Below are 14,918 nucleotides of genomic sequence, written 5' to 3' on the forward strand. Positions count from 1 at the left end.
AAAACAGTTTTGCCACAGATATGTGATTCCATAAAATTCCTTGGATTTTCATGTGTTTAACTTCAGATCAATGGAATAATTTTTTTGGGGGGGACTTTTTTACTAATCATCACATTTAAGGTTGTTTCTGTAAGGTTATTTTTGAACCTCTGCTCTTCCATACAAATTTTTAGAATAAGTTTTTCAAATTCCAAATAATCCTATTTAGATTTTGATCAGAATTACTATGAAACTAGAAATCAACCTGGGGTTAACTGACATCTTTATAATACTGGTTTTCCTATTCATAAACAGAATAGCTCTCCTTTTATTTTAGGTCTACTTTAATGCCTTCAATACAGTAATTTTTATCCATTGCTGGATTTAATTAGCTAATCCTCTGTTTAGGATCTTCACATCTATATTAGAGAAACTAGACTGTATTGTTTCTGTACTTCCTGTCCTTGTCTGATGGTGCTATCAAGACTATATACCGGGCGCCTGGGTGGCTCAGTCGGTTAAGCGTCTGCCTTCGGCTCAGGTCATGATCCCAGGGTCCTGGGATGGAGCCCCGCATCGGGCTCCCTGCTCCGCGGGGAGCCTGCTTCTCCCTCTCCCACTCCCCCTGCTTGTGTTCCCTCTCTTGCTGTGTCTCTCTCTGTCAAATAAATAAATTAAATCTTTAAAAAAAAAAAAAGACTATATGCCAGCTCCGAGTGTAACATCATTTTCTAGTCTCTAAAGCATTTTGTGTAAGAAGGAAATATTTGGTGTAATCAAACCATCTGGTACTTTGTGGGAAGATTTTAAACCACTGATCGAATTTCCTTAGTAGTTATAGGCATTCAGGTGTTCTGTTTCTCCTGGGCTCAGATTTGGTAATTCATATTTTTCTAGGAAGTTGTTTATTTCATGTTTTTTATTTCATGTTCTTTAATTGGCAAAAGTTTACTCATGGTATTCTCATTTATCTTGTACATTTCTTTTGCATCTTGCAGTTATATTCACTTTTACCTTCCTAATATTTTTATATATGTTTGTTTTGCTCAATCCTGCCAAAAGTGTGTGAATTTTATTGTTTTCAAAGAACAAACTTTTAACTTTATTGATCTTTTGTACTATGTTTTAAAATTTTTTTTAAATTCCCATTCTCATCTTTTAAACTGTATTTGGTTGAATCACATGAAACTGTAAATATTTGATCACATTTGACCTAAAAAAAAATGGCTTCTCTTATCTTTTAACCTAACATTTTTTTCTATTTTCTTTGTTTTTTGGGTTTTTTTAGCTATTAATTTTGGAAGCTAACTTTTTTTTTGACCTTTTTTTCCCCTAATATAAACATTTATAACCATACATTTAGTTACATCCTAGGAGTCTTGATAAACAATATTTTTATTTTTTGAGTTTTTTTTTTTTTTTAAAGATTTTATTTATTTATTTGACAGAGAGATAGAGAGAGAGCACAAGTAGGCAGAGGTAGAAGGAGAAGCAGGCTCTCCGCCGAGCAGGGAGCCCAATGCAGGGCTCGATCCCAGGACCCCAGGATCATGACCCGAGCTGAAGGCAGACGCTTAACCGACTGAGCCACCCAGGTGCCCTATTTTTTGAGTTTAAAGTGTTTTCTGCTTACTGTCCATCACTCAGTAAGCAGAAATGAGCACTGGGTATTATATAAGACTGATGAATCACCGACCTCTACCTCTGAAACCAATACATTATATGTTAATTAATTGAATTTAAATTTAAAAAAAGTTTTCTCTGAGTCCCATTATAACTTCTTTCTTAATCTATGAGTTATTTACAGTATGAATATAAATTTTAAAAGGCAAGGAGGTTTTTGTTATTGACATATTTATCTTTCTGTTTTTTATATATAATTTCAGTTTGATTAGAGAATGTGGTCTGTATGAAAAATTGCTTGAATTTGTTGAAATTTGTTGACAGAGGACCTTTTCATTTTCTTAAGTCTTTTAATACTCCTTAACTCTCTCTTTCCCTCTCTCTCTTTTTTTTTTTTGAGAGGGAAAAAGAGAGAAGGGGTGGAGGGGGAGAGGGAGAGAGAGAATCTTAAGCAGCCTCCCTGACCAGCATGCAGCCAGATGTGGGGCTCAATCGCACAACCCCGAGATCACAACCTGAGCCGAAATCATGAGTTGGACGCTTAACTGACTGAGCCACCCAGGCGCCCCCGTAATATCGCTTAAGTCTTAAAATTATATCCATGTATGATGCTGATGAAAATTTAAATAAAGTATAATAGCTAATTCAGTCTATTTCATTAATATGGAAACCAACCTAAAATATCATACTTTGAATTCCATCATCACCCAAATCAGCCATTGTAGATGTGTTTATATTTATTTGTAGCTTATCATGCTCTGAAAGGATTCCAGGAGGCCACCTACGTCCCCGCCAGCAGCTGCCATATTTAAAATGGTATCACAAACACAGATTCCCATGAAAGCCAAACAAAAATAGTTCTAGCAAATGGAGACACATTTTGTTACCTTTTTGTTCTATTGCATTGTTTTCTCTTGGCACACCTCGAGGACATTCATCTCTGAGCATCCAGCTTAAATGCATTTTTTAAAAAATGATATAGTTGTGTCCCCATGGGACACGCAAAGAAAGGACAGAGTAAAAGGGACATCCTGTAGCTCTCCGTGGGCTCAGAAGCCATGACTGAAGGAGAAATGGGGCCTCTGGTTGAGTCCAACCTTCTGTTCTCCTTGGGGGTGACACTAGAGGATTCTCATTGTTCTTATTCCTACTCCTCATGGTAATGATGATGGTGCCAAGAGTATGGCGGCAGCAGCAAACATTTCTGCACCAGGCACCAAGCTAAACACAGAGATTATTTTAATTCTCATAGTCACCCTTTGAAGTAGATACTATTATTATTCTCACTTTGCAGATGAGGAAACTGTATGGAGGAGCCTTAGAGGGATGAACAGCCTTGTCCCATGAACACAGTGATGAGTCAGAAAGAAACCCATGTTGAACTACTACACTACGCCCTTCCATCCTCAGACTAGTTGTGACTCTCGGTGCACTGGGTGTACTAGAGGAAACAGTTGCTCGGAGGCCTGGAGCTCAGGCCTCTACGACAGCCTTGCTCCTGGCTTCTTGGTGGCTCCGGGACAAACCCCAAGATCTCAGCTGACAGGACTCGCAGACCAGTGCGGGAGTCTGTACCTATCTCCTTCCACATGGACCTTCAGCCTCAGAGGCTTACCCCTTCCTTTGGTGGCAAATGAATGGCTGTGTCCCATAGGGCTGAGTTGTCTGGATATCGCCACACCCCAAGAGGGGACGTAATCCACAACAAAGACATTGCATGGTCCAGTTTCTCCAAGGTCTTACTAAATCAGTCTAAACATCGTATGCTTTAGACATTTTGCTGCTACATTCTGAATCACATTCTTCTCTAAGCAACTATCTCAATGTCTAATTTTTTCCATTAGTAAGATGATTATAGTACAGAGTGAACTATCTATAATGAGCCCCAGCTCAAGTAATGTGGCTTTCAGTTGGCTACATTTTAAATAAATCTTTCTTTGTTAATTAATGCACCTTATCCCAGTGTTGTAACACTGATGTTCCTAAATTGGACAGGGAAGAAGAGAACCACACCCAGAGAGGAGGATCCAAAATCCTCAAAATCAGTATGAATGCAATAACCATTTGAAAACAAAGTTTAAAAGTTAGTTTTTGTGCTTGCTGTAAACTAAGGAAGTTGTACAAGAGTCTGCGAGAGAGTAAAAAGTGATGTGATAATTAGGTCATGAATTAACGCCCTGGTACTTGCAGCTCTAAATTATTTTTAAAGACCCCCTTCTCACCTCCTAGGATATTTTGCGCATGCAAAATGCCTAATTGACTAATAAGGTACCTAGCATAAAAGCTAATTAATGAAAATGAAAACACTAAAACTCAGGTTATTTAGTAACCAAAGCCTGGAGCCAGATCCCAATTAAACCACTCTTGGGTGGAGGAAGGGATCGGAATGCCCAATAGGTTCCATCTGGCTGCTTCGGTGGGTCAATCTAGAGCCTCATGTTCTTCTCCAATGAGTCTGTCCACCCTCTCCTTTCCATTGCAATGAGGAGCTAGGACAGTCCTCCTCACACTGCACTGGGGAACTCCCAGGCTCTCCCACTCACATGTAAGGGGCTTGGCAGCTAAGGAATCCAGCTGGAAGCAAGCATGATTCACTAGCTCCTCTCAGCCCAATCCCTTTTGTCATTCATCCCACTGGAGGGGCCCCTAACCTTCCAATCTCATTTGTACCCCACCCAGGAGATCTGATAATGGTCCTGGCAAAGCTGTGGCTTTTCATAACTTCTGGCAGGGGTCTCGCTGACCCATAACATGGCTACACACATGATTTCTTCTCATACTGTCTTTGTAAATTGACCATGGCTAACCTTGCTGCCCTAATCAGATCAATCAGAATAACATTTCTTTAGCTGCGGCATGCTGGCAGCCTCCCGGGCTGAGGCGTGACTCAGAGTCAGGCTCAGATACCGAAGGCGGGTTTTGGAGTTTCCAGTGGTCTCAGGTTTCCTTTGCTTTTATCACAGTTGGTGAGCTTTGTAAGGCCCGTGTTTACAGCCATGCAAATTAGCCTCAGCTGGAGAGAAATCAGGTCAGGCCTAACTGAAATCAAGCTCTGGGCCAAAAGGTATTTTATCAAAAATTGGAAGCGTGGCCATAGTAGTGGGGTCAAGCCAGACTGTCCTAAGAAACACGTGGACAGCTTTGTCTGGTGTAACCTGAACTCTTAGCTGGCCTCTGGACCCTGGAAACTCTGAAAGACGGAGGAGGAGAGGATGGTGAAGCCATACCAGCTGATGGGGGCTGGCCAGTCTGACCAAAGGCTGATGCTGCCAAATGCATTTTTTGTTAAGTAGAGACAAGTATGAGAAGGGAAACATGGCATCTTGGAAGGAAGAAAACTGTGATGTGACGCTGGTTTGCGTTATATCCCACGTTCCTCACGGACCAAGCAAGGTCCGATTTTGCAGTTTCTTTCTACTCACACACTTGCCTATACTCAGTTGTAAAATGTGTGTGTGAAGGTGTTCACACAGATATGATCTGATATTCTGCATCTGGAAAGCATCTTTAAACACATCCACTTTGGATGCCGTGACAGTTACAGAAACTAAGGCCGGAGATGTTACGTGACTGGACACACCGCAATTGCTAACTACTCACCTTGAAGACAAGATCTCTGGCGCCTCTTCGTTGCGATCTTCCCCCATCATATTCCCAGTCTGTCAGTACCCCAGTACATAAAAAAACTTGGTTTATTTTAAGAGAATTCTCCGGTCCATTTGTGTCTCTTAAGATTGGGGGTTACCGACAATTATCCCCTGAGCTCCCACATATCTATGACTCTTACAACATGGTGTGATGGTGTCAAGCAGCTCGATCTTCAGATGGTGCCTGGGGCTGAGTATGGAGATGTTGGTTCACATGTAATTCCCTTGTCTATCTTCTCTCTAATAAGTAAAGTGGAAGTTGGTGGATCTTGAGTGCCCCTATTTGCAAGGTGGAAGTGATGACCAGATCGTTGTAATTCATCTAATTAAAGTTTGCGTCTTTTTGACAGATGAGACCTGAGAGCCAGAGAATTTAAAGAACTTGCCCAAGATTCAATAGTTGGCTAAGGTCAGAGCCAGAAGTAGAAACCAGGTCTACTGACACCAAAGCTAGTGCTTCTTTCACTAAACAATGACCAAGGAATATTCAGCCTTGAAGTATACTTCAAGCCAGGACTTGTAGTTAAACTGAGTCCAACAGACCGTTTGTCAAGTAATTAAGAGCACAAGCTCTGGGGTTGTTGTTAGATCCATTTCCTTACCACTTCTGTGCAATGGTGGGCAAGTCATGTAACCCCTCTAGGCTGAAGCTTCCTCACTTACGAAATGGGAATAATAGCAGTAACCATCTGGGGCGCCTGGGTGGCTCAGTCGTTAAGTGTCTGCCTTCGGCTCGGGTCATGATCCAGGGGTCCTGGGATCGAGCCCTGCATCGGGCTCCCTGCTTGGCGGGAAGCCTGTTTCTCCCTCTCCCGCTCCCCCTGCTTGTGTTCCTGCTCTCGCTGTCTCTCTCTCTGTCAAATAAATAAAATCTTAAAAAAAAAAAAAAAATAGCAGTAACCATCTTACTGGGTTCTTGTGTCGATTAGATAAGTTAATACATGCCGAGTACTCAACCCAAAACCACGTACTTAGCATTAACTATTATCATCGCTATTGAAATCCTTGTCATCTTCACTTGATACACATAACCTAAATGCAAGGTTCTTAAGACTTATTTCTGTCCACATTAAGCATGTCCCTGTGCGAACACACGACCTTTGTGTATGTTGGAGTTGTGTGCACTTTGCAAAGCATTTATGAGTTCAGCTGCGAACGCATCCAGCGGCCTGATTTTTGTGACTTAAATGCACATATCAGATCTTTGCCTATTCTTATTATATCCTCACATACTTCTAGCTCAGAAGTGGAGGCCAGAGGGGTCATTGCATCTGCACCCATCCTCAAATCCCTGTCTAGCTCCAGCCCATGTCATAGTCTTAGAAAAGGGCCTGAATGCAGCATAAATGAGAGGTCCAGAAAAACACAGGCAAGAAATCAAAACTTTCTTCAACCAGGCGGAAGGATACTTTTTAAAAATATAAATATTTAGAATGATTTTCTCATAGCCTATCTTGTCATATCTAATATTTTTTTTGTTTTTCAAAAAAAAATCTATATTCAAATAACTCTTCATTCCCTTAAAAAAAAAAAAAAAACTTCCCTCCCTTCAGATATGGAACATTTATAAAGCTGTGTATACGTGTGTGTTTGCGCACACATGCAGGTCGTGGAGATGATTCTAGGATCAGTTACATAGGGGCTAATCCTAATACTTTATGCATTTTTATATTACAGTCATTCATTCTAAGCACTAGAACTATGTCAAATAGTAATTTCTATTCTACTAATACCTACAGGCCTTTCTCATATGCACTTGGCTCCCAGCACTTTGTGTGGATGATGTGCTCTCATGGTCCACAATGAAGAGACTTAAGGAGACTAAGGAGGGTGCTGAGGGCCGGTTACTCTTCTGTACAGGTTTGCACACTTCTCCCAGCTCGAAGAAGCTAATTTAGCTTTGAGTCTCGGCGTTCTTAGGTGCCCTCTTGTGGTTGGGGGAGGTAATGAGCATCCTAATGATTCTGTGGCTGGCCGGAGGCAGAGTCCAGATTGTTACTGTTTAACAGCCAACAGAGAAATACAGCTGAACTCCAAGAATAATATTCAGATTTAACTTTCTGAAAGAATCATTGATATCCTTACTTGACAAGCTCTAGCCACATTTTTTTTTTTAAATAAGCAAATAAAGTAAAAGTACAAGTTAACTTTTGGGGTCACCTTATTTCCAAATAAACTTTGCAAGGCACAACTTTTGTAAATTGGTGCCTATTGTGGGGTAGAGCTCCCGTTTGCTTTTGGTATGTCTGGCAGGTCAGGGGCCTTTAAGCTGAAGAACAGGAAAGCCCTTATCAATCCAGATATCACTTAAGGAATCTGGACATAGCATAATGACCTCAAGGTCATATATATTGGTGCAATCAACACATGGGCAAGTTATTTCACTCATTTCTATAGATGATAACCCCTAACCTCACCACTCATTTTTCAAACACATGAGAAATACAAAGCGGTTGGCAAATCATCCCCGCTCCTGGGGGAAAAAATAATGCACATACCTTACCAAGGCAGCCCAGAAACATTATCTCTGTATACAAAAGCTGAAATTATATAAACTTGGAAGGCAACAGGTTATGAAAACCCTATAAATTTATGTTCAGGCTTCCAAACAACGTTCTCCTTCTAACCTTCTCCCCTCCCCACTAAACTGAGACACCAAGTCTGGGATTTAAGAATTACAGCTATGATCCTCGCCAAAGTGACCAAGTTACAACTGAAGGCTCTTGGCTCCAGGAAGTTTCAACAGAATAGTGTCTGCTGAAGCATCACAACCCCTCCCCAGCTCGTCCCCCCAAGTGCTCAGGGAATAGTCTTTATCTCATTAATTCTTAAGAAATATCTATTAAAAAGACAGAGGGAGAGGAATGATTTTATGCATCTTACAGAGGAGGGAACAAGTCCAGAGATGATTTATAATTCAAAGTGAGATCTTGGCATTTCAAGAGAGGAAGAATAGTGACAGGTCATGCTAATTTTCTGCAAGTTGTAGGGTGAGTTTGGGAAGCAACTGGAAAGTTTATCAGAGCGGCCACTTCCTTGACAGGTACCAGGAGGAAGAATCTCAGACGATGAAGGCAGATTCCTGGCTCCATGTCAAGGTGCTGACCTACCTTTCCCAGGAACAAATGGAACTTAGAGACTGTATAAGTATGGCATATTGACAGTGGAAACTCTGTTTTACAGTGCAAAAGACTATATATAAACCAGTGTAAGATGAACTACCAGATGTCTACATGTGGCATTTAGGAAGTTGTGGAATTCTATAAATCCTGAAAAACAGGAATGCTCTAGAGATCACCATTTGCAAATAGTTTCAGCAATGGACATACTAATGTTTTAAGACTCCTCAACGACCTTGGGGATCAATGACATTCAAGAATTTCTTCATAAAACTTTATCATTAGTTCATAGACTAAAAGTATTAATACATAGTTCTAGGAAATACTTAAAAGTACTTTCATCATGGGGCGCCTGGGTGGCTCAGTCGTTGAGCGTCTGCCTTCGGCTCGGGTCATGGTCCCAGGGTCCTGGGATCGAGCCCCACATCAGACTCTCTGCTCCATGGGAAGCCTGCTTCTCCCTCTCCCACTCCCCCTGCTTGTGTTCCCTCTCTTGCTGTGTCTCTCTCTGTCAAATAAATAAAATCTTTAAAAAAAAAAGTACTTTCATCACCATGATTTCATTTTATCCTCATAACAAGCCTGTAAAGGGTTGCTATTCCCCATTTTATAGAAAAGGAATCTGTGTGGGAAAGTGAAACAACGTGCTCTGAGGTTATTAGGAACCAAAAAAAAAAAAAAAAAAAAAAGTAGGAGACAGTACTGAGTGTTGGTGGTGCCAACAGGAGCTGATGTTTTCAGCTCGGGTTCTCAATTTGGCGACTGCTATGTTTGTCGTCGCAGAATGGTTTGGTGTCACAAATGAGGATGGCACAGGCCCGAGTATGGAGTACAAATCTGTCTTAGTATTACAGCTAATACTTAAAATGGTTGATAGAGTCAAAGGAAAACAGCTCTCAATCTACATTGATTGTTGGAGTTACACCCAAAGCATCCTTTTTCTCAAAGATCTAGCTTCCTCATGAAAGAGTGACTCAAAAACAAACAAACAAACAAACAAACAAACTTGGGATACTTTTCTAATATAGGAAATATTTTGGATTTGTACAAGTGTAGCTGTATTTTGTTGGTGATTTTACTAATGACCACTCTCATTTATAAATGTCAGCTCAGTCATCCCAGTAAAATTTATGACCATCATCTGTGCGGCAAATCCATGTTTAAATGAAGGGGAAATGAAGACACATTTGAGGCTCTTGTACATCCTCTCAAGTGTCTGTCGTTATTGGCGTCTTCCCAGTCACCGATGTGCAAACCCGAGAAGTCACGTCATCTTTCTAGGTCTCAGTTTCTCATGTACCAAAATTTGCCATACTGAAAATTCATGTACAGAATTCGCTGACTGGCAAGGTTCCTTCCAACTCTCAGATGATAAGATATTATGGAACAGGATCTCTGCCCAAAGAATATATGTATCTGCTTACTGATAACCACTGCCAGTGACAGGAACTTCAAATGCTACTACAGAAGATGAAATAGAAACTAGTGTCCAAGTTCAGCAGGATCTTGGCAATTCTGACAGTTACTTCTGAACTAGGACTGTAGATGGCACAGAGGAATGAAGACCAGCTCCGCTTAAGAGGTACTCACATGGAAGTCTCAGCGCTGGCTGAGTCCCTACAGCCAAGACTCGTAATGCTTGATGTTTAAATCTCCAACATACTCTCCACTCCAATCATTAGGAATGAGACCCATCTGGCCGATGTTCTTCCTGGTTGCCTTGCATGGGAATCATTCTGCGGTTAAGCTGATGAAGTTGGCCTCTGATGCTGTAAACTCCCCCAGCTGCTCAAAACCTCTGCAATTTACTTTCACTTTCATTTTAAGAGCAACAACAACAAAAATCTGGCTCTTGGAAGAGACATCCATCTCAAAGTGTGAAATCTGACTACGGGTGCGGAGGGAAAGCTCATAAGGGACAGGGTTAGAGTTTTCTGGCATTGACTCAGCTTGTTTTTTTCTGTAAAACTTAAAATCTCAGCTCTCACATAGGCCACAGGCTCACTGAAAACTCCCAACCAGTCGCGAGAGGGTAAAGCCCAGTCGATCCACAGGTTTGCCTCCACTTGAAGAGAGATGTGGAGAGTACACATACTCGCGGGTTCTACGGGGCGACGGCAATCTCGCTGCTCAGAAAGATTAAAGAGTTCAAATGAAGCATATTTTTCCCCTCAGACGGGGAAACAGAATAAACATATCAAGCACTAACTGCCTTAGTGGAAATCCTCTGTTGCACAGGCAAACAATTATGAGATAAGAAATAAGAATAAACAACCAAATGCTTTGATGTTTTAAAAACAAATTCTTTGATGTTTTAAAAATACTCATTTGCCAAAACAGAAGTAATTCGTTTTATGAGTAAACAACATGTTATCAAGCATCCAGAGGGAGAAAAAAAAAAAGAAAGGGGTAATACCAATCTGAGAGGAAAGAGAGGACAAAAGTTTAATGTGATATTGCATAAGAAAACATTCAGTGGAGTTCCTGGTTAGCCAGAAGTGGCTTCCTGGAAGAGGTAAATTGAGGCTAGCTGTGGAATACAGAAATTATTCTTGTGCTTTTCAGACAGGAAAGGAGTCTTCTGTGTCTATAGATGGCATTTTAATAAGCCAGCTAGCCCTTAAAGCACACTTACTTCTGTCTCGTATGAACCTCACACTGCATGGGAATATATAGCTGTTGAAAACTTCAAATTGTTTCATGCAATATGTCCTCTTAAGAGATTTGGTCTGGGCGCACCTGGGTGGCTCAGTGGGTTAAGCGTCTGCCTTCAGCTCAGGTCATGATCCCGGGGTCCTGGGATCGAGACCCGCATCGGGCTCCCTGCTCGGCGAGAGGCCTGCTTCTCCCTCTCCCACTCCCCCTGCTTGTGTTCCCTCTCTCGCTGTGTCTCTCTCTGTCAAATAAATAAAAAAACTCTTAAAAAAAAAAAAGATTTGGTCTGATATTTGATTATTTTTGGTGTCACATTTTTCTCATGAAAACATAATTCCCATGTGCTTGAGTGGTAAAAAAAAGAAAAAACTTTGATGATGATTTTCATTCATAATTCAAGTCAGTGGGAGAACCTGATTCGATTAACAGAAAACTGCATTCAGGCTTTTGTCATTTTTGCCCCTCTAAGGCACAGCTGATTTCGTAATCATAATGTTCCTTGAGATATGAATCAATGCATGAAGCCCGCTAAATAATTTAAGAATAAAGGGTTGATGATAATATTCAGTATAACACTTCTCAAAATATTTCCTTCACACCCTTCTTAGATTCAATTTCACAGCATCCTGGTGGGTCAGGTAGACTCAGATTTTTATAGAAAAGGAAGAAATATGGCCTAGACAATACAGACGAGCAGCCCAAGCTCACACAGCAAATCAAGAGCAGAACCATAGATGCATTATACTTTTTCCTCAGCACCATCTATGCTATTATCAAAATGCTAATGCTGAGAATTTGCAGCAGTAACATCAACAGTAACAAAGTGAGAGTAGCCATCCTTTGTTGAGAGCTGACGGCTTCAGACACTGTGCTAAGCATGATATATCAATTACCTCATTTAATAACTACTTAGAATAATAATATGAGTAGTCATTATCTCAGGTTACAGTGAGGGGATGGAGGCAAAGAGAGGAAGAACTTTGACCTAGGTCACGCAGCCTGTGCATGGCTCAGCTGCCATTCAACTTCACATCTGCCCGAAAGCTTGGGGAATCTTGAACTTGCTCTCTGATGTATGGCTGGCAGCCTCTGACTTCAAGTCCTCAAGTCTTTGCTCAGAAGTCAACTTCTCCATGAGGACTACTCTGAACATTCCACTTAAAACTGCAGCCCTGGGGCGCCTGGGTGGCTCAGTCAGTTAAGCATCTGCCTTTGGCACGGATCATGATCCCAAGGTCCTGGGATCGAGCCCCACATCGGGCTCCCGGCTCAGCGGGAAGCCTGCTTCTCCCTCTCCCACTCCCCCTACTTGTGTTCCCTCTCTGTCTCTCTCTTTGTCAAATAAATAAATAAAATCTTTAAAAACAAAACAAAAAAAACCCTGCAGCCCTGCCCCCACCCTGCCAAAATCCATCTTCCTTACCTTGCTTTTTCGAGTGGTTTAATGTTTTGTTTCTAACACTGATTTTTAATGTAAGTACCACAGGGCAAAGGTCTTTGGGGTTTTCTCACCAACATATCCCAGATGTCAGACTGTGTTACCCAATAAAACTTTTTTTTTTTTTAAAGATTTTATTTATTTATTTGACAGAGAGAGACATAGCAAGAGATAGAACACAAACGGGGGGAGCTGCAGAGGGAGAAGCAGGCTCCCCGCTGAGCAGGGAGCCCGATGTGGGGCTCGATCCCAGGACCCTGAGATCATGACCTGAGCTGAAGGCAGACGCTTCACGACTGAGCCACCCAGGCGCCCCCCCAATAAAACTTTTATAATGACATTTTTTTTTTTAATCTGTGCTATATGGTAGCCACTAGCCACAAAAACAAAACTGAAAAGTGGCGAATGCCACTGAAGGACTGAATTTTTAATTTATCTAATTTATCTAATTGTATTACTTAAATAGCCACATGTAGCTAATGGTTACCACACTGGACCACAAGGGCCTAAAATAAAACCTAGCATAAATATACTCCCAATAAATGTTTGTTAAATGAATGCATTTATAAATAAGTTAATGAGTAAGACATATTTTCCATATAATTACTTTCACTAATTACAAGTTAAATTTTATATTTTTTTCAATAGAATTATTAGCTGAAAAAAGTCCAGATCAAATTAAGAAGATAGTTTGAAAATTCAGATATGACTGAAAGCACAAGCACAGATTTCTCAAACTACTGACTCCCTTTTGTCATCAGTGACTTAAAACCTTCCAAAACATTTTTGGAAAACAGCAAACCAGCAGCACATAATGAATTCCCACGTATGACAAAAAAATACAATGATTACTATAGTCATTCAGTACCTTTTTGACCTTGTTCTTTTTCTCATAGGTCTCTGACAGAGGTTTTTTCTTCTGCTGAGTTGTGTCTTTGGAGAATAAATACTCAAATTCACTAGTATCCCGAATATCAGGTTCTTCTAAGGAATCCCATAAGGTTGGTGTAGCACTTTGGCTTAAAAGAGAAAATGATAAGTTAAACATTAAAATCAAAACAGAAAAGAACAGAATATAATGAAATCTCTAATTCACTTTATAACTCATTTAAGATTATATATATATTTTTTTAATTTTATTTTATTATGTTATGTTAATCACCATACATTACATCATTAGTTTTTGATGTAGTGTTCCATGATTCATTGGTTGCGTATAACACCCAGTACTCCATGCAGAACGTGCCCTCTTTAATACCCATCACCAGGCTAACCCATCCCCCCACCCCCATCCCCTCTAGAACCCTCAGTTTGTTTATATTTATATATGTATGTTTATATATATCTCCTTCTAATAAAGCTTGAAGAAGAGCTTTTCATGTTACACCTTTTTTTTTAAAGTCAAAATATACTATAGAACATCAAAGCTAACAACCATTTCCAAAACCGAATGATCATTAGATACAATCAAAGAGAGAAAGAGAGATTTAGAGAAACCAAGTGGGACCAGAAATCCTGCGATTCACACGATTGACACCATATAAGCTGTTCCTCCCTCAGTCTATGGTGTTTCCATCATGGGTAAAAATGGGCATCATATAAATGCTGAAAAGATAACCAATTCTGAGATATTGATGGGATAATTCTTAATAAAAATTCTTAAAAAGAAAAAAATTCTTCACCTTCTACTAAGGTAAAGATTTACCCTCTCTTTGGGCTTTTTCTAATACTTTTAAAAATGGTTTTTAGGATTAGCTCATGTCAACTCAGGGCAAGACCCATAATTTGTGAACAGACTGAGCTCATTTAGAAATACTTGATTTAGAACACTCCGCCCCAACAACAGTATTTAACAATGAAAACAAACCAAAAGACTTCATTGCACCAGCCCCTGCAGAGATTTCAACTAAAGCAGCCACGGGGAGGCTGTACTTTTTGTTTCTAGGGTTTTTTTTTTATCTTCAAAAAACAGGGGCACTAGTTTTGAAACAAAGAGAAGAAGATATGGAAAATCAGGTATAAAAGAACTGCCTCTGAGACCAAAACTTGGAAGGATTACCATCCAGGCTTCCTTTAGTCAGAACACATTTTCCCCCAAGTGTCTACTGTCTTAAATTATTTTTAAACACTCTTAATACCCATAGACAGAAAAAAATAATGTTTCATCTACACATTTATTGCTTTTCAAATATATGTATATATTATGATCCATAATATCTGTAAGTACCTACCTTTGTTTTAATATGTATTTTTTTCCATCACTGAAAACTAAAAGAACTATTATTATATGGGGTAGTCCACAAAATGTTTTGATGCTAAAAGGCGATTTTCATATTCAAAACAGATGGGAAGACTGACTTCTCGGATCTGTGTGTTCACATTTTGCTACACGTCTGCCTTTCCCATGAAATATGAACATCTTGGTCCGTTCAGATTCACTTCTCTCCACTTTTTTAT

The 14,918-nt window shown here is 40.2% G+C and overlaps 1 protein-coding gene across 4 annotated transcripts in view; it reads right to left on the reverse strand.

The window, feature by feature from the left end:
• Positions 1-14,918, reverse strand: part of FMN1 (formin 1) — a 430,597-nt gene that overhangs the window by 175,108 nt on the left and 240,571 nt on the right. For all 4 annotated transcript variants that reach the window (XM_078053416.1, XM_078053419.1, XM_078053417.1 and 1 more), the window contains one exon: positions 13,330-13,480. In XM_078053416.1, coding sequence (XP_077909542.1) covers positions 13,330-13,480 — 151 coding nt within the window. The remainder of the gene's footprint in view (positions 1-13,329; positions 13,481-14,918) is intronic.

This window comes from Halichoerus grypus, chromosome 8 (genome assembly GCF_964656455.1).
Source record: "Halichoerus grypus chromosome 8, mHalGry1.hap1.1, whole genome shotgun sequence".
Classification (NCBI taxonomy): domain Eukaryota; kingdom Metazoa; phylum Chordata; class Mammalia; order Carnivora; family Phocidae; genus Halichoerus; species Halichoerus grypus.